This window comes from Sinocyclocheilus rhinocerous, unplaced genomic scaffold, assembly GCF_001515625.1.
Source record: "Sinocyclocheilus rhinocerous isolate Xijiao unplaced genomic scaffold, SAMN03320098_v1.1 scaffold799, whole genome shotgun sequence".
Lineage (NCBI taxonomy): Eukaryota > Metazoa > Chordata > Actinopteri > Cypriniformes > Cyprinidae > Sinocyclocheilus > Sinocyclocheilus rhinocerous.
The window spans coordinates 19,801-45,212 of record NW_015636538.1 but is presented as its reverse complement, the minus strand read 5'-3'; the positions used below and the strand labels follow the sequence as shown (position 1 = coordinate 45,212).

General features: G+C 35.0%; 4 protein-coding genes across 5 annotated transcripts in view; 1 reads left to right on the top strand and 3 right to left on the bottom strand.

Annotated features, from left to right (window-relative positions):
* The window catches only part of LOC107747878 (ATP-dependent RNA helicase A-like), a 21,180-nt gene extending 20,152 nt beyond the window's left edge, over window positions 1-1,028 (bottom strand). The window contains exon 1 of the mRNA XM_016562495.1: window positions 939-1,028. Within this exon, the coding sequence (XP_016417981.1) occupies window positions 939-1,028 (90 nt within the window). The remainder of the gene's footprint in view (window positions 1-938) is intronic.
* Window positions 1,029-6,105: 5,077 nt separating this feature from the next.
* On the bottom strand, window positions 6,106-7,592 carry LOC107747877 (pentraxin fusion protein-like). The gene is made up of 3 exons (XM_016562494.1): window positions 7,508-7,592; window positions 6,539-6,611; window positions 6,106-6,464 (listed from the first exon to the last, which is right to left on the bottom strand). The coding sequence occupies exons 2-3, from the start codon at window positions 6,597-6,599 to the stop codon at window positions 6,106-6,108; spliced, it is 420 nt and encodes a 139-aa protein (XP_016417980.1). The 5' UTR covers window positions 6,600-6,611; window positions 7,508-7,592.
* A 5,563-nt stretch (window positions 7,593-13,155) lies between these two features.
* LOC107747887 (pentraxin fusion protein-like) lies at window positions 13,156-14,234 on the bottom strand. Its single transcript, XM_016562500.1, has 3 exons — window positions 14,197-14,234; window positions 14,007-14,070; window positions 13,156-13,885 (listed from the first exon to the last, which is right to left on the bottom strand). Exons 2-3 carry the CDS (start codon window positions 14,056-14,058, stop codon window positions 13,263-13,265), a joined length of 675 nt encoding a protein of 224 aa, XP_016417986.1. The 5' UTR covers window positions 14,059-14,070; window positions 14,197-14,234; the 3' UTR covers window positions 13,156-13,262.
* A 1,170-nt stretch (window positions 14,235-15,404) lies between these two features.
* The window catches only part of plekha4 (pleckstrin homology domain containing A4), a 21,678-nt gene continuing 11,670 nt past the window's right edge, over window positions 15,405-25,412 (top strand). The window contains exon 1 of one of the 2 annotated variants that reach the window (XM_016562454.1): window positions 15,405-15,432. In XM_016562454.1, the coding sequence (XP_016417940.1) occupies window positions 15,412-15,432 (21 nt within the window). In that variant the 5' untranslated portion in view covers window positions 15,405-15,411. Of the gene's footprint in view, window positions 15,433-20,862; window positions 21,000-25,412 lie in introns of those variants that run through there. The other variant, XM_016562455.1, reaches the window with a different exon arrangement.

The window sequence follows — 25,412 nt, the reverse complement described above, 5'->3', positions numbered from 1 at the left end:
ATATATGTTCTATTTTATTTTTGTTTTGTTGTAATTTTAGTATACAATATTTATTTATTGTTTTTATTTTATTATATATTTTTCTTTTATTTCATCTCTTCACTTTCTTTTAGTATTTTTCATTCATTTATTATTTTTAACTATATATTTTTTATTCTATATTTATTTTATTTTATTTTATTATTAGCAGACATATTATAAAATGTACACTTCTTTGAATATTTAAATATTGACAGGACAGTTTTTTCATCAGTAAATAATATCAGTGTATTTTCAAACTGACATTCAGACCTGTAAATCTTAGAAAATCTTGGAAATATTTATGCTTTCAGGATAAATTCAGTATAGATAATGAGTTTTGGTTTGTTTATTCAAAATCCAATGTTTTATTGTAAATGGATCTATTTAGTACGTTGCAATTCTCCTTGTTTATGTGCTGCTGTTTTTAAAAATCAATGATACAATTTCATAGTTTTTAACTGATGTTGCCTCCATAAAAATCTTGTAGTCATTAAATGTCTTAAACTATTTTCTGTTAGTAGCTACTTGTTGTGTAGTTCTGAAGTAGCTTCCGGGTGCTGGTCGTGTCTGTGGTGTCCAGCAGGTCATGAGTCTTCACACGCCTCTGAAAGCTCTCGTATGACACGGAAGAGAGTTCTAGTGAACGAGGAGCGTCACACGCGGCGCTCAGACGGAGATCGTACAGTTTTAAATTCTATATTTGCGTTGCTAAGTGTGTGTGTGTGTGTGTGTGTGTGTGTGTTAGTGCTGCTCCTTTTGTCCTGATCCGGTTTGACTCTAATGGGGCCCAGTGGTGAATTTTTCATTTTGCCTAGAGGGAAGCAACATTGTACTGCAGAGAGAGAGAGAGAGACAGAGACAGAGAAATGTCTTTTTTTAAACATACTTGGTTCCTTCGTTGCAATTACTGCATGTACAGTGAAGTACGACATCAGACCCTGCAAACGCTGATTGCTGTAAGTTCCTCTGACTCTCTTTAGCACTTCTGCTCTGAAATGTTGAGTCATGGTGATCATGCAGGCGACGCAAGATTCCGCCGTTTCTCGTTTGAGAGTATTTGGATTATTTGTTGTCCATTCTTATGACTTTTTAGCAATAGTTCAACAAAAACAAAATGACTGTCGTCATTTCATCAGCCTCATGCACACAAGCTCAAAAATACATGTTCATATTTGTTCCTGGTGGACACATCAGACTGATATCAGACTCTTGTTTGTTTTGTGACTCACTGGGTCTGAATATGAATAAGCGCAAATGAGATGTGAGAGTTACAAGAGCAAGGGGTTCCTTACAAGGTGCAAGTTAAATTAACTACATTTATAATGCTTTTTTCCCACTTTATCCTCCCTGATAACTCAGTTTTATTTAATGGTATATTTACATTTTTTTAGTATATTGTTTATTTATTTATATTTATCAAAAAAAATTTTATTCAATTTTTTATGTGTTATATTTTAGTTTGTTTTAATTTTATTAATACATTATAAAATGCATTATAAAATATCTTGAAAGGACATTTTTATGTCCGCATCATTAAATCATAATTGGCATTCAAACCATTTTCCAAAATTCAAATTTATTTATTTATGAATGGATGAATGAATGAGTTAGTTAGTTTTTTTAAAAGTATTTTCAATGTCATAGTTTGAAAATGTACTGATATTTTCCATGACTGGGAAAACCTGAAAATATCAGTACATTTTAAAACATGACATTCAGACCCGGAAATCTTAGAAAATCGTATAAAAATTATGTACTATATGCAAAAATATGAACACATCTGTTTTCAGTGTTGATAATAATCAGGACTGAAGCCTGGAGTAATGATGCTGAAATTTCAGCTTTGCATCAGAAATAAATTATGTTTTAAAATATCTTAAAATAGAAAACAGTTATTTTAAATTGTAATAATATTTCACATTATTACTGTTTTTACTGTATTTTTAATGAGATAAATGCAGCCTTGGTGAGCAAAAGAGCCTTCTTTAAAAAAAAAAACCATCTTACTAACCTCAAAACTTGTGAACAGTATTATATGTCGTACTGTCATGCATTTGTATTTGCTATTAAAACAAATCATCACCAACTAACATTTAACTATTTTACAGCATTTATTTCTCCTTGTTCATTTCAGCATTTATTAATGCATTTATTAATACTTTTGTAAAATCAAATGATTTGTTAACATTACTTAATGCACTTGAACAATTTGATTAACTAACATTAATACAGATAAACAAATGCTGTAAAATCATATTACTCATTGTTAGTTCATGTCAATGTAATGACAACTCAATGTTAAACTCAAGCTCGGCTCTTGTGTGGTGGGGTTTTTCAGGACACACACACACACACACACACACACACACACACACACACACACACACTGATGTTCTAATAAGTTGTAATTTCTGCAGGAGAGCCCAGAGAGATTTCCATCTGTTCAGTGAACACGAGTCACTCTCCACCATGGCTTTTAGCCCTGTCTTACTTATGCAAATATCTTTTGCCTTGAAATCTATTTGGAGTTGCTTGAAGGGGTCCAGAATGTTGTCCTGCTGTCTCTCACACACACACACACACACACACACACACACGCTCCTGCTGTCTGGCCCAGCAGCCTGCCCCGCGCCGCCTCTCGTCCGTCATGTGGAAAACTTTTTACCAGCACATACACGCAGACACATGCCCAGAGTAACCCCCACTCCCTCTGTCTGTCTGTCTCTCATCCTCAGAAGACACGCATGTTTACTACATAATGCGTATAAAATACAATAACCTGTATACTACACATGTGTATTCTGGCATGCTTTTTCAAATTTAAATAAAAAATGCAATAATGATTGGCTTTCATTAATATTTTATAAATTAATATGCACAATTTGTCAGCTTTAATACTTTAAAGCAGAGATTCTCAAACTTTTGTGTCAGTCAAACCCCTCTGACGTCCTTCCTGAGATTTTAAGTTATTATGTCAGTAATTTAACATTATTATTGGTTATTATTATTATTATCATTATTATTCATTGGTTAATGGTCACATGACATCCAGGTAAATAAATAAAATATGCAAGTTTAAAAAAAAAAAAATTTAGATTTATAATTGATACTGATACTGTTATTGAACAGAATTGACACTGTTGACTTCTATAAATGAATACATTTCTTCTTTACAGCAGAATTTAATATATTTCATAATTGATGAATTTGGCAACATATTGACACTTATTGAACTTAATTTTTGTGTGTAAAGCTGTTATATTAGGATCATCTAGATTTTTATTATTAATATTATGAATTTATATATATATAATTTCCAATTATTTTAGTACTGTTTTAGTATCAAGTTAAACTAAATGAAAGTGAGCAATGTTGCCTTAGACTGTTAAGACTTTAAACAAAAAATGAAATATAAAAGTTCATTTTATTTCAAGTTTTTGTGGTTTTAGTATTAATTAACTATAATAACCCTTTATGATTTCATTATTAGCTTTGCACCACCTCACAAACCCCAGAGATTTGCTTTACTTTTTGACCTTGACGTTGTTCCAAACCCTTATTTTGTTTGTTTGTTTGTTTGAAAAATGTTTTCAAGACTGTCCAAACTGCTCTTTCTAAAACACATTACATTACAGAAGTAAAACTGCTTGCTAACTGGTTTAAATGACATTTGTGGAAGTATGGCTTCATATCTCTGTATATGTAATCTGTATAAGTATGACTTCTGTATGTATGTCTGTCTCTATTCATAAGTATGGCTTCTACATCCCAAGTCCTATTATTATAAAGAGCCCTCTGGATATTCTGCAGTATTCCTTCCTTTGTCTTCCACAGAATGAAATAGCATAGAGATGAGTAGGTTCTTCCTCTATCTAGAGTGTTGTGATGTTACATGTGATTCCTCACAGCTACATCACTGTCTGGAGGTGAAGCGCTCCAGAAACACTTCACTCTGAGCATCACACGATCAGCGGCCTTCTTCAGTGGGGTAAGATGTGCCAGTGTGGAAACTCTCTCACTCTCTTAATCTGTGCTCAGTTTTATACATACAGCTATCTGTGAATGAGAGTTACACTTGACAAAAAGTAATGACGTTTTGCATGCAATAGCATTTTTTACATGGCGGGTAATATGAATTTTAGGTCAAAGCAAATGAAGATTTTGGAATAGGATTGTGCATTAATATATTGTGGGCTTTTTCTCATATATATTAATATTTTTATTTAAAATGTATATCATTTACATATTCCCCAATGATTCAACTTATGTCATGATATCCACCTTATTTTGTAATGCGGAAGTGAGATATTTTTCTGTGAACATGTGAGACATCCAATTCATATGGCAAAAAATTCTAAATATTTTCAAATATATATTTTTAAGTATATTTCAAAATATACAAAAAAGCAAAAAAATATATTTGCTAAAAACATGTTTCAAAATATATTTGTGTAAATATATTTCCTACCAATATATTTTTGTATTTTTTTAAAATATATTTAAAAAAATGATTAAAAAAAAAACGTTTCTTAAAATATATTTTGCACTCAATATATTTCAATCCAAGAAAATATGTTCACATATGTCCCATTTAAAGAAAAAACGTATTTAACTTAAGTTTATAATAACTTTATATTTATATTTATATGTTTATTTAATAACTTATTTTAACTTATTTTTATTTGTTGTCTACGTGAACATATAACGCATTTGAATAAAAATAATAATGAATAAATCCTAAATGTAGACCTAAGCTATGATTGGAAATGTATCTTCTTGTCGCTGAAAAAAAAATTTGCCATAGTTCTGTAGCTAATGTGTAATGAATGGAAATAACATCTCGGTATCTAATCAATCATGTTTCAACACATCATTATTTAAACTCTGGTGACAGACATACAAAATAAAGCAGATCTCAACAAAGTTTTGCCCCTTTGTGTCCTGCATATTAAATACTGACATTATTAAAGTTCTCATATTTAAAAAATGTACAGTCGACCATATCAAGAAGTAAGAATGTGTAATTGTAATTGGAATGTGCAGGCTTCCGGTTTCATTCACCTCGTTATTTTACCTGTGCAAAAACAGCCCATTATGCTGCTTGATATTGCAGACTATATAGCCTAGGCCTACTTGTTATTTTTGCTATTTGTGATATATTACTTAATACACTTTGTTATAGCTACTTCGTTATTTACCTATATAGCTAATGAATCCGAAAATAGCTTACTTCCTCGTTTAAAATTAAGATGGATGCAGTCCTATTAATTATTAAATAGCTGTTATTGAATGGGTTACACGTGATTCAGAACTGGTGTGGTGCCACATGGAGAAAGTGCAGGAAAAACAAACATCGACAAATATATCATTTATTACATCACCGTTTTTAAATACAGACACATTGTTACATCTACATTTAATTTAAGTTCTTAGCAGATATCTTAGTTACTAAATCGAATGATAAAATTGAGTAAGTGTCAGTTATTTGAGCAAAGATTATTACATCACCGGTTTTAAATACAGACACATTGTTACATCTACATTTAATTTAAGTTCTTAGCAGATATCTTAGTTACTAAATCGAATGATAAAATTGAGTGTCAGTTATTTGAGCAGGTAAAGATTAGTCTAATGAAAACTGTTACTGTGACATAAATAGGCTATTACTGTTAGTACAGTACGCTTAAATTAACCATGGTTTTATTGTAGTAAAAGTGTAGTAACCATGTTTTTTTTTTTTTGGCGAATTGATTAGCCTACCATTTGTATAACCACAGTTTTACTACAAATACCATGGTTAAACTATGGTTAGTGTAGTGAAACCATGGTTAATTTGTAGTTACCACTCTAAGGTTTAACTGTAGTAACCATGGTTTTCTGGTTTTATTTGTAGTAAACCCATGGTTCATTTTTGTAAGGGATATTAAACTTCTAGGTTTAATATTTGAGTTACGACTGATCAATCTATTAGTTCACTTTTAAATAAGATTCATCAGCCATCGATTATCTCCCCCCAAAATAATAATAATAATAAAAAAAAAACTAATAAAAACTGTTGTAATGCAAAAATATTTGCATGTTTACTTATGACAGCTGAAGCGCGCTGCGGCGTCCGTCCACCCAGAAGGCCGTGAGTCCGGTGCGCGAGGCCCAGGTGAGGCACAGGTGAGTCCGGAAGGTGGAGAGAGGAGGCAGGTGGAAGAACGCTCCGTCGCCACTGAGGTAGAAGGACACACGACCGTCTTTCTCTCTCCACACGTTGAGCTCGTCAAAGTCTGGCGTCCGGTAGGCGAAGAGAATGATCTGACGCTCGCCCTGGAGCTCCGTCGCGACACGCATGCAGAGAGTCAACGCTGTAAGGCCCAATGGCTTTTTAGGTGTGAGTTTAACGTAGCTGAAATCCGTCTCGTACGGGAACAGAAGCACTTTACCAGCAAGACCCACTGCAAGACAAAATAAAATACTGTAGCAAACACAAAACAAGCACAAACTCCTGCTGTATTAAATTTGAACGTACCTTCTGTAGCTGCTGGATTCAGAGAGAGCAGATAGAAAAACAAAACCACCGGCACCAACATCTTGCTGCAGGTCTGAAGGAAACGGAACAATGAAATAATAATACATAGGCATACATACATGGATAAGTACATTTGTAATGTACAGTTTAATTATATATAATTTATAGTTTTTAAAAGGGAAAAAAATATTTTGCAAATAAATTTTGTTCTAGAAGTAAAATTGTTCTAAAACTCATAATGCAAATAAATTAGAAAAAATACATACATAAAAACCACTGTGCAAATTAAATACTATAATTGTGCTTAAAATAACTAAAGCTACAATTGAAATGGAAAAAAAATGGTAACATTTTACAATAAGGTTCCATTTGTTAAACTTAGTTAACAAATACTAACAACGACAAATACTTATAAAGCATTTGATTTGTTGATCTTAGTTCATGTTGATTCCAACATTTACTAATACATAATTTAAAATCGAAAGTTTATTAATGTTATTTAATGGACCTGAGCTAACATGGACTAACAATGAACAGTTGTATTTTATTAACTAATGTTAACGAAGATTAATAAATACTGTAACTGCGTATTGCTCATTGTTAATGTTAGTTAATGCATTAAATATACTTAACAAATAGAACCTTATTATAAAGTGTTACCGACATATAAAAAAAGTAAAATAAAAATGGCAAAAAACCTACAAATTGAAGCAAAATTTAAATGAAAACAAAATATAAAAATAAAAACGAATTAAAAATATTAATCAAAACTAGTATCTCAGCGATACTAAAATAACACTGGTGTGCCATTGGTATCGAATTACAGAGCTGCATTATTATTATTATTATTATTATTATCACTACTATTACTACACTGTAACATTTAGTATCATTATGCATCTAAGTTGAGATGATTTTCAATGATATATAAATTATGACTAAACAAGGCAAGACTTCCAGAATACTTACTGCGTAGCAGAAGGGTGTTTATTTCTGTCTCGGAGTAAAGAAACGCTGCTGAGCCGCTTCCCTCCTTGCACCATCATGTCATCAGACAAACCAACAAAAGATGCTTTGTGAGGATTCACACAATCATGAGACAGAAAACTCATTAAAGGACAAAAAGAGGTTTTCAAATGTCTCTTCCTCTGTATTTCTCTGTCAACCAAATGAACAGATGATAACAAATGTCAAACAGGTAGACAGAGCAAGCTATTTTTTTTTTTTACGTTTTTGTAATCTTGACAAAAAGTTGACTTTGGTCTGTTTTCCCATTCAGGATCACAGGAGCTGTCAATGTGTGTTATATGATTTTATAAATCATTATTTTTATTAATTGATTTTCAAATAGTTTTCTTTGCCTAGGTTTGTGGCTTAATAATGAGATATAGATGTTAAAACATTGCTTTGTATAAATGAAGACAACACTTTATCTGTATTTATGCAATGAGAACTGCACTGCCTGCATATGACCACCAGACAGCAGCAGCATATTATACAGTATATAGTGCATTTCATACAAGAACACAGCTCAAAAGTTCTGCGTAATGCTCATATTTATTGGTTAGCTTTAAAAGCTTTGTACACTTTGTATGTATGTGACATTACACCTGATCATAATCAGTTATTTTTCACGCTTCCTTTGCTCCTGTTAACAAACGTTGGTTTTCACGAGACTCACCGGCGCATGCGCAGCGCTGACCTCATACGTCATCCGCCCGGAGCTGCTTCCGTGTACAACTGTTGGCGCAAACTACATGAAGTTGTACATGAAACTACTCTTCAACTTTAATGAAGAAATTAACTACAATCCCATTTAGCATTGTAAATAATATAATTTTAAAAGTCTTATAAATGAAATTATTGATTTAAAGTTCATTATAATTTAGGGCTGTCAAATCAATTAATCGCGATCCAAAATAAAAGTTTGTTTACATAATATATGTTTTTACTGTGTATATTTATATGTATATATAAATACACATACATGCATGCATATGTATGTAAATATTTTGAATACATACCCATAATATACACAGTAAACAAGCATATATTATGTAAACACAAACATTTATTTTGGATGCTATTGTGATTAATCAGTTTGACAGCCCTATTATAATTCTAGTTAGGACAGTTTGATTTTATGCAAAATAACCAGATGAATCGAAATATGAGAGTGGGCAGTCCCTGCAGAGCTCCAATCCTCTGATTGGTGGATATTTATCTGTAGGATTATGGGTAGTGTAGTTCTTCACCAGGAATTGCGCTGTTAACCTGCACAGACACTGCAGTTGTAATGCTGAGAAAAACTTTATTTGTTAACCCTTACTGCTTTCTAAGTCATTAAAACAAATAAACAGGTTACAGAGATTGTGAGATGTTACAGATCAGAATCAGTTATTTTGAGCCACCACATCTCCAGTAATGTCATATTTGATGGTGTTCCAGTCAAACAGGTTTCCCTTCGGCACATACGGTTCCTGGTTTGAATAAACTGCCCTAATTAGACTGCCAGAGAGAACATAGTCCCACATTTGCACATCTGTAATTTCTCCTACAAAACTCTGCTCTGCGTCAAAGGTGCTCAAATATGCATCAGCATCTTGGCCGAGCAGGACGGTGCCGCCAATATAAAATATTAAAACTCTTTAAATATAAAAAACGTACTTACAGTCTGTGAGTCAGAACAGCCGGCATTGTAGTCTACTCTACCAGGATCAGGAAACAGTCCATAAAAATTCCATAAAATGCGCTGGACACATCTGAATATTTGGGTTGAAGTGTTCTGGAACAGTGTTGTAAATACAACTTAACCACTGATTTCTAGTTGTGTCCTCTTTTGGAAGGCCAAACAAAGTAGTTTAACTTTCACAACGAAACACACGGCGGGCTAGTGTGAGCAGAGGCGGGCGGACTTGAGAACGGCACGGCCGGCGGATTCGACCCAGCACGGATTAGCTCCAGGCATGACGAAGCAGATATTGTCCTCTTTTGGAAGGCCAAACAAAGTAGTTTCGCTTTCACAACGAAACACACAGAACACAAACACACACGCGTCTTCACGACATGGCGGCAGCAACTATTGTTGAACTACAGCGAGAATAAAAGTTACGCCTTCTTTCTTTGCGTGAACATTTGGGTGGCGTTATGCAAATCTTCCCACATAGTGATGTAGATATGTGGGGGCGTGTTAGAACGAGCCATTTTAGGTAGGCGTGGTTGACTCTTAACTTTTATAAAGAATATCTCTTTGGATTTGAGACTTTAGTCTGTGCAACTTTACAGATCTTCTTTATGCACCAAGAGCTTGTAACACTCCAAAGAGAAAGGAAAAATTGAAATCGCATCATATGACCCCTTTAAGACTTGTGAGTAAAGGACCACTGTTATGATTGGCTAACATCACTGCATTGGCAGTGCTGGACAGTAACTGATTACATGTAATCTGATTACATAATTAGATTCCAAAAATTAAGCACTTGTAATTATTTTATTACATTTTAGAATGTGCATAATCACATTACAGTTACTTTATGGATTACATTTTATTCACACAATGGCAGTGATTTATAAAAAAAAAAAATTCTCCCTAAATCTTATTTTTTTCAATTTTAATTTACCTTTCTAAAATCCTACCGTGTATCATAACATGTCATGCAAATAAATGTGTAAACCATGCTTGCTCTAGCACCTCTCAAGCTATTGTACCATGTATGAAACATATAATTATCTAAGTTACTAAACACTGTGTTGGCATTATATCCAGTGCTAACTGCTGATTCTGGAGGTCTGGACAAAATATTTCAAACCTGGAAGATTTTTAGTGTTCAAGTGTTTAAATAATTTTTATGTAACTTTTTATGATTTAATTAATTATTATCAACTCACAAACCCACTGCAGTCCTTACATTAAGCCAAGTTTGGGAATTCCTGGTGTAAAGTTTAATGCATTTTGTGATGTTGATATAAAAAATGGAATATATTTTCTTTCTCTTTACTTTTTTATATTAATATGGTATGTTTAAAGCAAGTTTGAAAAAAAGTAAATCTAAAAAGTAGTCAGAATAAATTACCTAAAAGGTGTAACCTAGATTACATTACTAACTACAGTTTTCATCATGTAATCTGTAATCAGTAATGCACTACAGTTCGTAAGTAATACCAGCACTGTGCATAGGAAATACTGTAGTATCAATGCCCCCTCACTATTGCATGTAAGTGTTTTGAAAACATCATCCATATAAAAACCATTCTGAATTTTTTTACTTACAGTTTGCGATGCAGCTGCTGTCAGATCCAATACAGTTGGCTGCTTTATCTGGCAACATAAGTTTCATTGTGAACTCTCTATTACACTGTGCCTCTTTTACAAACCAATCAAATAATCAAATGCTACGAACAAACATATAATACTCAGGCGTGATCTGGGAAATTATTAAAAATAATCTATTCACCTCCTGCCACGGAGGTCCTTCTGAAGTCTCTACAGAGACGCAAACGAGCTGTTAAACTGGACGCGTCAAAGAGGATCTTCTTTTAAACTGGCTTCACACTATAGTTTTAGGCCGATTTATCCCCGATTTACCTGACAATCTGAGAAAAAAATCTTGGCCGAACCTCCAGAAATCCAATCCAGGATTATGAAATCAGGAGAACAAGGAGAAGCTTTACAGATCGTCTTCTCTCAAAACTCAAACACTCACACACTACAATATTTGAAAATCGTGGCGCATCACACACTACATGGTATTAAGTCTATCATTATTCATCTTAATAATATTTTAAGAACTGTGACAGAAATTGTCATGTCCAGTTTATACTTTGCAGAGAAAGAGATGAGTTAACCTCTATGTTGTTACTCAACATAAAAATATAAAAATTAATGTAATAACATAAACAGAAATAAAACAACAAATATATAATGTAACCTTGAAAATGAAAAACAGATGTTATGAAAGCATCCCCATTCTCTCAAAAAATTACACACAAGAAAAACTGATTAAATTTCTCTCTCTATAACTCCACAGAAAAAAATGCTACTGCAAACATAATAATCAATGGACATTTTGTGTTAATATTTACCAAAAAATGCTGCAAATATAGCCGCTGTTGCTGTCTGTCTGGATTAAACCCATTCAAACAGATGGACAGCGCTGGTTCATTTTTAACTATTTGTAGCTTGTTCAACCACATGACCACGAGATCAAAGTTTTCCAACAGCTCTGCTCTGGAAGCAGTCATAAGCAAATATATTTGCATATGTGACATCACAAATCCCACAATATCCAAATGAGTTTTATTTAGAGTCTGATAAAATAAATATTTGTTTATAACAAGAAGGAAGTGCAGGATGTTTTCATGGTTAAAAGACCAGACCTCTTGTGTGTCATGTCACCTTTAAATCCCTTTAAATGTGTTTGAGCATGTATTTTACACTTTGAATGACAATTATGTTACAAAAGATTGAGTCAGCTCTCCAGTTCTCTGATTGGTGGATACTTCTCTGCAGGATTATGTTTATTTTTTATTTTTTATAACAGATTCTATATATCATTGATAACTTGACTTCAGAACTCATAGATCTGTCTTTACAGGCTTCCATTAAACTTTAAAATCAGTTATCAGTTTCCCTGTGGAGAAAATGAATGGGATTATCAAATCACACCTCTTTTTTAGTAAAGTAAACTTTAGGGAAAAATATGTCCTTTTTTTTTTTTTTTTTCAGATTAACAAATTACTAGACTGAAGTTAAGCGATTTACATTTTTGAAACTCTTTTTCCAAATTATGCACAGACACTGCAGTTGAACGCTGAGAATTTTTTTTTTATTAGTAAGCCATTAAAACAGATGAACAGCTTCCAGATATTGACAACTGTGAGCAGTGTTGGGGAAAGTTATTTTAAAAAGTAATGCATTACAATATTGCGTTACTCCATAAAAAAGTAACTAATTACGGTACTTAGTTACTTTTTATGGAAAGTAATGCGTTACGTTACTTTTGCATTACTTTTAAAATCTGGACAGGGCTTGCTTGTTTGTTTTTAAAATAAAAAAAGTTATATTTTTAGCAAATATAAAAGCCTTTTCTCACCAAATTTGAAAAAAGTAATCTGATTACGTAACTCGCGTTACTTGTAATGCGTTACCCCCAACACAACTGTGAGTTTATAGAGACTGACACAAATGTGTGACATTGATGTGTGACCTGATCAGAAATTATTATCATTTGCCATAATATTTGATGGTGTTCCAGTCAAACATGTTTCCCTTCGGCACATTTTTACACACTTAAGACATTAATTTCGCTACGGACACTAGATGTCACTATGGGACTGTTTTAATGAGGCCAGCCCAATTTTTTTAACATCAAGATTTTAGGTTAAAATTTATGTTCACAAAGTCACAATTCTTCAAAGTGTTTCACCACTTTAAGTACCATTTAACTTGTATGTAAATTTTTACTCACACCTCTTTTTCTGTCAAGGAAACTTTGGGGAAAAATATTAGGCCTATTTCATCATATTTTTTTTGTGAGAAAACAGTTACTAGACTGAAATTAAATGATTTAGAACATTTTTGAAACTTTTTTTCAAATTATGCACAGACACTGCAGTTGTAATGCTGAGAAAAATGTATTTGTTAGCCCTTACAGCTTTGCAAGTCAACACAGATGAACAGATTATAGAGATTGACACAACTGTGTGATGTTACACCTGATCAGAATCAGTTATTTTGAGCCACCACCACATCTCCATTGATCTCATATTTGATGGTGTTCCAGTCAAACACGTTTCCCTTCGGCACATACGGTTCCTGGTTTGAATAAACCGCCCTAATCTGACTGCCAGAGAGAACATGATCCCACATTTGCACATCTGTAATTTCTCCTACAAAGCTCTGCTCTGCGTCAAAGGCACCCAGATATTTATCAGCATCTTGGCCGAGCAGGACGGTGCCGCCAGGACGGATTGACAGACCTTTTCTATAGATCTGGAACACACTGCGTTGTCCATCCACCCAGAAGGCAGTGAGACCAGTCGCAGAGTTCCAGGTGACACACAGGTGAGTCTGGAAGGTGGAGAGAGGAGGCAGAAGGAAAAATGCTGCATCACCACTAGACTGAATACGCAAGGCCACGCGACCGTCTTTCTCTCTCCACACGTTGAGTTCATCAACCTCGGGTGTGCGGTAAGTGAAGAGAATGATCTGCCTCTGTCCCTGGAGCTCCGTCGAGACACGCATGCAGAGTGTGAATGCTGAAAGACTCAGTGGCTTTTCAGGAGTGAGTTTAACAAAGGTGGTAGCAGTCTTGGCTGGAAACAGAAGTACTTTACCACTGAGACCCACTGCCAGACAAAACCAAATGAAACCATAAATATACATATATATATATGCATTTTTTTACAATAGACAACTGAAATCCCCCTCACAACATTCCATGTAATCTATAAATGAAAAATGTGGTACCTTCAGTAGCCGCTGGTGTCAAAAAGACAAGACAGAAAAATAAACCCAACATCTTTCTGCAGGTCTGACGGCAAAAAATGCAAAAGAAAATCCATTACTTCTTTTAGCAGATAAACTCTTCACTGCATCTTAAGTGTTCAATCACTTTTTAGAGACAAAGAAACAAAAGGTTCACAATAAGAATACTTACAATGTTCAACAAGTGTCGTCAGAGAGAAGATGACTTCAGGTCAGCTGTTTGTCTCCTAGATAGTCGTGATGATCAGGGGTGTCTCGAGTATTTATTAGCAGAATGGGTTGAGCCCAGATTCAGGTAAGAGCCTCCCAGTCATCTTGTTGTTAATAATTAATTTATTTTAGTTTAACCTGTAAAAGGGAAGCTGACATGTCTTGCAGTGACATTGCATGCATTGTTATGCAGTTGCTGAATGCAGTTACGGATTGATTTAATGAGATTCATACTATAAAATAACACACAGCAGAACTGCAAATAAAAACTGATAGCATTCAGAAATACACACTTTCTTTGTACACTCACATAAATTTATTTTTATTTTTTTATAAATGTTAACCTAAAATCTTAGCTTTGCTGTTACAATGATAATATTTCGCTATATCCCTACTTTCTGATAACGACTCATCCACAACAGATCAATACAATCATGTGTGAAAAAATTCCTTCATAGCATATATAGACATAAAATTCATTTAGTTTTTAAATATTTTTCAAATCTCAATGTCTCAAAAAAAAAAAAATCCATACAGTATATTTTTCTTAGAAAAAAACAGAAACAGACTTCAGAAAAAGTCTCCATTAACTCTCCATGTAAATCTCATTGCTGTCCAGGAGAAATAGTTGAGATAGTTTTAAATTAGATGAGCCAAAACATTATGACCACCCATAGATGAATATGGTGAATATGATTAACCATCTCCAAACAAGGTCACATGTGAAGGTCTGGGTAATAGTATATGGTACATGAAGCAGTTCATGTTGTCAATGTGAGTAATGGGCAGGAATAAACATCTGGGTGACTTTGACAAAGGCCAAATTGTTGTTGCCAGAAAACTGTGTCAGAACATCTCAGAAACCAACCAACCGACAGTGATTCAAGGGGGGACAAAGCACAAATTGGTGTCAGTGTGTAGGGCATCCAAGGTTCATCGATGCATAAGGCCCTGTTGCCTCTTCCTGCTTCTCCATTCTGTGCAAAGTTTTCTGGTCCATATACGGTTATTCGTCAAGTTTCAGATCAGAATGATCTGATTTCAACTCCTGAACGAAAGCGACGTTCATAGTTGTGCCATGTAAACTTGCTAAAACCTTTTTACTCTGGTTCTAGTGATTTGGAGAAGGTTCCAGTAGCAGTAGCTGTGGCTTCTCCTGTGATGGAAGTTGCAGAGGATGTTAAAGAACCTGGGGATGGTATGTTGCGGCCCCGACTAAATAACTCTGAAGTTTTAAATAACTTGGAGGATTTTGTGCAACATTTGCCTTTTCCTCAGAGAGCTGAGTTGCTAGCTTTGATTTCAGATTTTCCTATGTTGTTCTCAGATTTTCCTTCACGCACTCATTTGATAGAGCACAATATAGATGTTGGTAATGCAACACCAATACGTCAGCGTTTTTATCGTGTTTCTTTGGATAAGCAACAATATCTTGAGTCGGAAGTTAAATATATGATTGAAAATAACATCGGTAAACCGTCTTTCTCAAGTTGGGCATCATCTTGTTTATTAGTGAGGAAGCCAGATGGGACGTATCGCTTTTGTACTGACTATCGAAAGGTACATAATGTAACAAAACCACTCTTTCCCTTTGCCCTGAATGGAAGATTGTGTAGATTCAGTTGGCTCTGCTTTGTATGTCAGTAAATTTGATCTACTAAAAGGATATTGGCAAGTGCCGTTAACAGCTCGTGCACAAGAGATTGCTTCTTTTATTACCCCTTCTGGGCTATATTCTTACTCGGTTATGAGTTTTGGCCTTCGAAATGCACCCGCTACTTTTCAGCGCTTGATGAACCATGTAACTTCTGGGTTAGATGGATGTGCTGTCTATTTAGATGATGTGGTTGTATATAGTGGTACGTGGGAGCAACATCTTTTACGTATTAGAGCACTTTTTAAGCGCTTGGCGGAGGCTAGGCTCACGGTCAACTTGGCGAAGTGTGAGTTCGCCAAGGCGTATGCGCAATGCTGACCTCATACGTCATCCACCCAGAACTGCTTCCAGTGTACAACTGTTGGCGCAAGCTACATTAAAGTGATTATTCCGTTTTGAATATGAATATTTTTCTCACAAAAACGCATTGATTCGCTACAGGAGGCCTTTGTTCACCCCCCGGAGCCGTGTGAGACACTTTTTTTTTTATGGATGGGCGCTTTTTATTTAACTTCTTTTGGACTGAACAGCGGCAACAATAATACTACAGCGAGAATAAAAGTTACGCCTTCTTTCTTTGCGTGAACATTTGGGCGGCGTTATGCAAATCTTCCCACATAGTGAGGTAGATATGTGGGGGCGTGTTAGAACGAGCTGTTTTAGGTAGGTGTGGCTGACTCTGAACTTTTATAAAGAATATCTCTTTGGATTTGAGACTTTAGTCTTTGCAACTTTACAGATGTTCTTTATGCACCAAGAGCTTGTAACACTCCAAAGAGAAAGGAAAAATTTAAATCAGTCTGTTTTCACAGTGCGTTTGGTGTCGGATTCACAAATATCTTTTTAAGATGTCCATAAGAATGCTCTTACGAAGTTCTCAAATATTAGATATAATCCTCTCACGCAATCTGGAAAACCATTAAAAATAAACCATCCACCTCCTGACGCTGAGTCTGAGTCTGTACAGAGATGTAAACTGTTTAAACTGGACGCGTCAAAGAGAACGTTCCTTTAAACCGGGCTCACACTACAGGAGTTTTAGACCAGCTTATTCCTGATTTACCCCTCCTGACAATCTGAGAAAAAATCTTGTCCATGACCTCAGTCGGCTCCAATATTCGTCCCAGATTATCTGGGAATACGAGGCTTTTTCTGGTCAAATCTTAAACCAGGCTCAGACTACAGCAGCTTTTAAATCCTAACCGATTATGAAATCTGGAGAATAAGGAGAAACTTAACAGACTGTCTTCTCTCAAAACTCAAACATGCACACACTACAAGATTTGAAAATCGTGGCACACCAAACACTACAAGATATTATGAAGATTATCATTATTAATCTTAATAATATAAGAATTGTCGCAGAAAAGTCATGTCCCAAATCTTTAAGTAGTTTACACAATATATATTTGCATTGAAAGATGAGATGTGAGAAAGATGTGTGTTATCCTGCAGGTATTATTTGTTTAGATTTTTATAATGCATTATTTTCTTGTCGATCCACCAGTTCACATTTACAACTCTGTGTTTGCAGCGTAAAAACATGAGATGATTTTCACATTTTAAATTGACATCAGTGGTTCAACTGTAAAGTTACGAAGCTACGAGAATACTTTTTTGCGCAAAGAAAACAAAAATAACGACTTTATTCCACATTTTCGTCTCTACTGCGTCACTTGTGGACGTGCGTTCACGACAGTATCATGACGCGAGCGTGTGGCGGCACCGGCGCTGACCCAGATCCGGCGTGATGACGTCATCAGCTTCGTAACTGAACGTACAGTTGAACCACTGATGTCACACGGACTACTTTGTCGATCATTGTGGTACTTTTCTGGACCTTGAACGTGGTAGTTACCTTGCTGTCTATGGGAGGGTCAGAGAGCCCTCAGATTCCATCAAAAATATCTTAAATTGTGTTCCGAAGATGAACGAAGGTCTTACGGGTTTCAAACAACACGAGAGTGAGTAATTAATGACAGAATTTTCATTTTTGGGTGAACTAACCCTTTAAGTGAACCTTGCAGAAGTCGTTGGGCCAATGGTTGGTCATTACAGCGTGTCCTGCAGTGACACTGCATGCAGTTTTGCAGTTACTGAATGCAGTTTGTAGTTCGCAGTTAAGGGTTAATTTAATGAGACTATATTAATCATGTGTACTTGTATTTATACAATAAAATAGCACACCACAAGATTGCAAAAAATCTAGAAGGTCATTTACTGTAAATGATGAAAAAACAGCAAATAGCATTTCACTTTCATTGTACATTGACACAAATTTTAACCTAAAATCTGTGATGTTTTTGACCTTTTAATCATATGTAGCAAATTATCTGAAAGGGGGAAATATTCATAATTACTCATAACTTGTTATAGTTAATTATTAATATTTAAATCAGCTTTAGGATTAACTGTAGCAGAATTAATTTGACAATCGACTGATCTGTTCAACCACTGAACTCATAGCACAATCTTTTATCAACTCAAAGGTTATTCTCCTGGCCAAGAAGTATAGCTTTCTCACTGTTAATACTAAACAGCACAAGAGCATGTAACAAAATCAAATGTTTAAGTGACCTTGATTTGTGAGCAGTGAACACAGACAATCAAGTGTGTAAATGAAATGTCTAATAAATGGGACTAGGTATAACACGGCTAAACTAAGCATATATGTAGGATTACAAAAAGGTAAGGTTGAGTGAGTGAGAGAGAGAGAGAGTTCTTTATTCATGCAATGGTCAATGCGTTGGCAATACTGTGCAAGTCATGCCAATTTGAATTGAACTGAGAGAGAGAGACAGAGAGAGACACAGAATGGCAAGCTTTACACATTCCCAACCCTAAGAGCCAGCAAGGAACCAACATCACCTTTTAAAAATGGGCTAAACTTACAGTGCATCTAACAGTTACTAGGTTACTTGCATTGGTTTTGACGTGGAATGAGAGTCTGAAAAGTCGGGAAAGTATGGTGGCCGAGAGAGCTCAATGTGCTGCAACGTCAGAAAACACATGCAAATAGAAAAAGCACCAGCAAATCAAGAAAACATCTTCATCAGTTTGACAGCACATGTGCTGCAAATGCTCACAACACAAACAAATAAATAATTTTATTTGCAGCGCGTTTCTTTATCTGTTTGTGTTGTGAGCATTTGCAGTGTGCGTGTTGTCAAATTGATGAAGTTGTTTTCTTAATTTGCAGGTGTTTTCTTTATTTGTAGCGCGTTGAGCTCTCTCGGCCACCGTAGGAAAGGCTGAGTTTAACGTGGCATGCTGGCGTAGTCCCTTGCGGGTCTTCCAGGAGGAGTTGGTCAGCGGGTAATTCAAATAAAGTTAATTCATAAGTAAAGTGCCAGAAAGGTCAGAAGGCATGTGTCTCAAGGAAAAGACTCAGCATGGAGAGTTCGGGTAGGGATCTTTTGATGGTGCTCAATCACACCCATCTTTGGTGGAATGGCCAAAACGGCCGGGAGAAATTTTTCTTTGTCTCCATTTGCATGTTTATTGCTGGTCTGGAGAACAGGTGCAGTTTTACCCAAAGTATAGTAAAAATAGTATGATGCATTTCATAATCACACAGTGTACACCATTGTTTAGGAAATAAAACCGGCAAGAAGATTTTAAAGCAGAGATACCTTCTTACACCTGGATATAAGCATTTAGAGTTTAATTAATACCAATAAGATTTGTAACTAGGCTAATATACGGACAGACTTGAATGCATCACTCTCTGTGGGAGGGGGCAGTCCCTGCGGAGCTCCAACTCTCTGATTGGTGGATATTTCTCTGCAGGATTAGTGTAGTTCTTCACCAGGAATTATGTTGTTAGAGTTTTTTAAAGTAATACAGACTGATGGCTTCCACAGAACTGATAAATAACATCAGAGCTCGTAATAGATTCAGGCTAGACGTCTTTAAGTAGTTTTAGTTTTGAGTAAATGCTTAAAGACTATATATACTACAACATAACTGGTATTAGTCTTGGCTGGAAACAGAAGCGCATTACCACTGAGACCCTCTGCAAGACAAAACCAAAATAAACCAGAAAAAATATATAAATCCATCTTTTACAATAGAGAAGCAAAATCCTGCTAAAAAGAAAAAGAAAAGGGTTAAGTTAAGGGTTAATTTAATGAGATACAGACTGATGGCTTCCACAGAACTGATAAATAACATCAGAGCTCGTAATAGATTCAGGCTAGACGTCTTTAAGTAGTTTTAGTTTTGAGTAAATGCTTAAAGACTATATATACTACAACATAACTGGTATTAGTCTTGGCTGGAAACAGAAGCGCATTACCACTGAGACCCTCTGCAAGACAAAACCAAAATAAACCAGAAAAAACTTTTACAATAGAGAAGCAAAATCCTGCTAAAAAAAAAAAGAAAAGGGTTAAGTTAAGGGTTAATTTAATGAGAGACTATATTAATCATGTGTACTTGTATTTATACTATGAAATAACACACCACAGGACTGCAAAAATGCTAGAAGGTCAACTGTAAATGATGAAAGAAACGGCAAATAGCATTTCACTTAAAACATACATTTTAATCTAAAATCTTTGGACATTTTATTCATAACACTTTCCAATAATGTTCCCTTTAATTACTCATTATACTCATCAAATCAAATCAATCAGGATTTATGTTAGTTTTATGAAAAATAACCAGAGGAAAATTTTAATGTTCAACAGTCACTCTTTCATAGTCTCATTTAGAGACATTTTTACAAGCATCTCTGAAACTAGAAGATACCTATTTTTTGTATTTGTTTTTAGAAAAAAGATGCTTTGCACTTTGTAATAAGTCTCCATTTGCTCTCCATTGCTGTTCAGAAGAATTAGAGTCATTTTGGTTTGTGATTTTTCTGTCCTACCGTCAGACATGAAGCTAAATGCCACTTTACAGACAAGAAGCGAAAAAAAGAGAGTGTGAGCTGAGAGTGAACCGGGGGAAACAGAGGATTCAGTGTTAAAGGGATGAAAGAGTGATTGAGCCTCCGCAGCGTCTGTGTGACTGTGTTGAGCGGTTGTCTCTCAGAGAGAGAGAGAGAGAGATGCTGAACGCACCATGGAGCTGGAAGTAGCTGTTGGGTACCGAAAACAGACCAGGTACAAGAAATCAGTTTATTCTTTTCCTTCATGATACTGGGTTTCTTTGCATAGCGTGTGGTTTTTTTGTTGGGGTTGTAGTTTGGGGTATGCTCATGTTCTGCTTTAACCACTGTTAATGAGAATACAGTCTGATTTAACACAGTACAGCAGTCTTTATGGCTCTAAATCAGATTTTTGTGGTGTATGGAATTGGCTGTTTGCATTCGCAACACATTAACAGCTCAAACATTTGGGGTCAGTACAGTTTTTTTAAAAGATATTATTACTTTTATTCAGCTAGGATGGATTAAATTGATCAAAAGTGACAGTAGAGACATTTATAATGTTAGAAAAGTTTTATATATATATATATTTATATAACAAAGAACTTTCTATTCATCAAAAAATCCTGAAAAAATTTATAATGATTTCCAAAAATTATGAAACTGAAATGAAATTGATAATAATCAGAAATGTTTCTTGAGCAGCAACTCGGCATATTAGAATGATTTCTGAAGGATCATGTGACACTGAAGACTGGAGTGACGATGCTGAAAATTCAGCTTTAAATCACAGGAATAAATGACATTTTTAAAACATATTACAATAGAATTATTTTACATTGCAATATTTCACAATATTGCTGTTTTTTTGTCAAATAAATGCAGCCTTGGTGAGACTTTTAAAACATAAATAAGAAACATAAAAAAAAAAAAAAAGAATTGAATGTGTAAATATTCAGTATTGTGGCAAAATATCATGAATAAATGTGAGCAGAGGCACAATTTCCATTTTTCCATCCTCTGATTCTGTAATGACAGCTACTGTCTTATGTCTTTTGCGGTCGTGCTGATGCTTACTGTATGCTTACAGTATATAATTACTATAGCAACCCATGTAATACAGACTTCACTGTCTGAACACAAATGACCGATTTCTTTACTTACAAAATGACTATACAAACAGTCTGAATGTGAAAGATTATTTTGGGAGCAATTTATTTTGTGAAAAGTAATTTGTGTAGCAAACATCATTCCTTCATATTCTTTTCTGCTTGGCACCATAAAGCGACAGAGGAATTTCACTGGTCTAAAATCCCTCTCCACATACTCTAACTGTATATTAAACATCAAATAAACTTTCCTTGACTTGCCATTGAGCAATATTTGCCATTACTTTGCTGGGAAATGATCACAGTGCATCTGGTGGTTCACAAATCTTTCGTGATCTGTGCAACAATAATCATAACCACAACCTTTCTAAAGAACTCTATCTTCACACACAAGCTGAAAGGTCATCAGTGAGCATTGCTCAATAAGTGACTGTTGTTTTGTTCTTGAGGCCTCTAACAGTTCATGCTTTGTTTTGCTCTGGCTCTATTTGAATGTGCTCTGCACAACAGACATTATGCAACCATTTCTCTGACTCTCACACACATTCCCACACATCGAGTACTCAATGTCCACAAGTATTCATGCTGTCTCTTTCTTTACTGTACAAAATATATATAGAAAATACAATAAAAATGCTACAGTAAAAACCTGTTAATTTTTAAAGTTAGTTACCGGACATTGTCAAATGGTGAAAAATAATATTAGATTTACTAATACAATATATATTTTAGTGAATCCCTTTTTTGGTAAAGTATGAATTATTTTATAATTTATGGTGATAATTACATTACATTTAACAAGACAATTCATGTATTTTCACAGAAAATTGAAAACCTTTAATAATATATCATTTTTATAATTAAGTCTCTTGTTATTTTCTTTTTATCGGTTATGTACATTTGACTGTTTTAAATGACCAAAATGCCTCCCATAATGCCTGAAACATTGTTGCCATATTTTTAAGTGAATTTCTGGCAACCACAGCTGTACTGACCAGCAGCAACTGTGACCATTCATTCTTCTAATTCTACTCTCTCTCATTCACGTACTCTATGAACCCATCCAGTGGTCAGAGAGCGAAACAGCTGTTATGTGTCACTCTAAGTTATGTGTCAGCAGCACTCAGAATAGCATGAAGACAGACTCCTGCAGCACCTTATTTAGCTTTTATGAAATTCGATCAAATCTGGAACACTTTACTATACGAAATCCTTGAGCTCAGTTAGTACTTCATCTGAAACTTGTGCATGTAGTGAGCTTCTGATGTGTTGAACACCACGTGTTGTGACATACTATGTTCTTTGCATGAGTACTTTTTTATTAGTAACGTCTATTGCTTATACTTAGAGTTAGTGATTTGAACAAGCTTCTAACCATTAGCATTAAACTTCAGGGTGTGTGTCGTCCTGCAGTGTTTGTGCTTTAGACATGAATGAGTCTTGTTGAGGAAAGCTGTGTTTGGCTTAAAATTTCCACCTGGTGAACGATAAAGTAAAATTGGAGACTTGGGCATGTTTTACTTTTAGTACTTTTTACTTATTACGCATAGCAAGCAACACATTCACAAATACTCACGATTCATATATGAATAGATTTTTACGTGCACCTCTAGTTTTCTCTTAATCTTCTCTAAAGCAGATCAGCATGGCCTCGCCCCCTTCGTTGCGTGTTCCCGGGGGCAGGGTTTATCTGGGTTTGTGATGTCACGCACCCGGGAAGTAACTCGTTGTAGTCCCTACCAGCCGTTTTTGCAGGCATTAAACTGCCAGAATTTTAGACGATATCTCCGTTTACATTGAACTTTCAGCATCGTAACTTTGCAGATATTGTTTATGCTCAAACAGCAACATTAGACACTAACTAACATTAAAAAAGTGAAATCGCAATGAACCACCCCTTTAAAACATTCTGAAGACTTAAGCATTGACTTTTGCACAGGAAAGCACCACTCACAGTTTCTATAAATGTAAAAATCAAGTTTGCATCAGTACAATAGCTCTGTTATTCTGATAAATGACTAAAGAATGTCAGTGGGAATAAAGGAATGATGTGAATAAAAAATGGAATGGACTTTTCCAACAATCAGTGTAGAGTGCTGGCAGCAGTGGTTTTCAGAGAGGATAGAGGCTGTCAGTATGTATGAGATCTGTGTATGTACACACCAGACCACAGCACAGCACAGCAGCTAGAGATGAAGCATGTTTCACAAAACTTATTGAGCAACTGTGGTCAATGCAGTCAAACATGACTTTGAAATAATGCAACTGATTAACAGAAGCAGAAGTGGGTTACCATAAACGATGATTGACCTTGATGTCAACCACAGTTGCTCAAATAAGAACTTGAAAACCAATATTTTTGCATTTTTTTGGATGCTTTGAACCCCTAAAATGTCCTCTGTTTTGTATTTAAATTTCATAATTTTTTGTATTTATACTTTATGAGAAAAATATTACACATAAATACACGACTATTATAATTTATAAAAATATAAAAAAATCTTTAATTAAATAATAGGTTTTTGAAACACTGCACTAAAGCCAAAATAAACTAAATAAATATTTTCTGTCATTGCCATTTAAATCATATTTATTTGTACAGGGGATTCCAAAACAGTTTTACAGACAAAAGTGCTTTATAACCTCCAACGAGCAGCTGAAGATCAGTATTAAGTAGAAAACTCTCGAATCATCACAAAAATAAACTACTGCTGAATAGATATTTCACAAAACAGAATAGATATTTTTATTTCTTACCGTTAAAAACAGATTTCATGGACAGGCCTGCATTACCAATGCAGTTATTTAAAATGGAAAATATTTGAAGTGAACTTTTCAGCAACCGCATAGCAACTCACTTAAAGGGGTGGTTGACTGGGTTTTTTCTAGGCTTGATTGTGTTTATGGGGTGCAGTCTAACGTGTTAATGCTTCGTTTTTTTAAAAACGCATTATTTTTCACATAATGTACCTTTATTCTACACCACTCTGTCCCTTCTCTGAGAAACGCGCTGATAATTTCCTTCTTTTATGAAGCCCCTCCCTCAGAAATATGTGATGGGCTCTGATTGGTTAGCTAGCCCAGTGTGTTGTGATTGGCTAAACCACCTCTAGTGCGCGTCTAAACGTCCCACCCCTCTCCCCAGCGGCATGTGCTCTGGTTGTATTGTAAACAACGGCATCGTTAATATCGCTTATCAGTTTGAGCCCGATTGAGAAGCAGAGGATATTATTGAAGAGGATCGTGCAGAACCTGTGCAAGCACGGCTTTTAATGGTAGGCCTATGTTTTTTGTTTGTTGTTGTCTCATACTTTTAGATACGCTGTTATTTGTAAATGCTACTGCTTATGTTAGCTTTTAATATACGGTTTTATCCTGATTAAAGCTTTAATACAGTACGGCAACTGCACGCGCGTACATGTTTAACGCTTCTCATAGCTATGTGAAAATGAGTGTATAATTGGAACAGTTCATTGTTGGAGCTGAGCTGAATGAGAGAGAGAGAGAGAGAGAGATGCAGAGCGTGTGCAGACACACAT

Excerpts from the sequence above, each read along its gene's own strand:
- LOC107747877 (XM_016562494.1), bottom strand. The coding sequence starts at position 6,599 with ATGTTGGTGCCGGTGGTTTTGTTTTTCTATCTGCTCTCTCTGAATCCA. Across the intron at positions 6,465-6,538 it reads GAATCCAGCAGCTACAGAAG|TGGGTCTTGCTGGTAAAGTG; the intron begins GTACGTTCAAAT and ends TTTGTCTTGCAG.
- LOC107747887 (XM_016562500.1), bottom strand. The coding sequence starts at position 14,058 with ATGTTGGGTTTATTTTTCTGTCTTGTCTTTTTGACACCAGCGGCTACT. Across the intron at positions 13,886-14,006 it reads GACACCAGCGGCTACTGAAG|TGGGTCTCAGTGGTAAAGTA; the intron begins GTACCACATTTT and ends TTTGTCTGGCAG.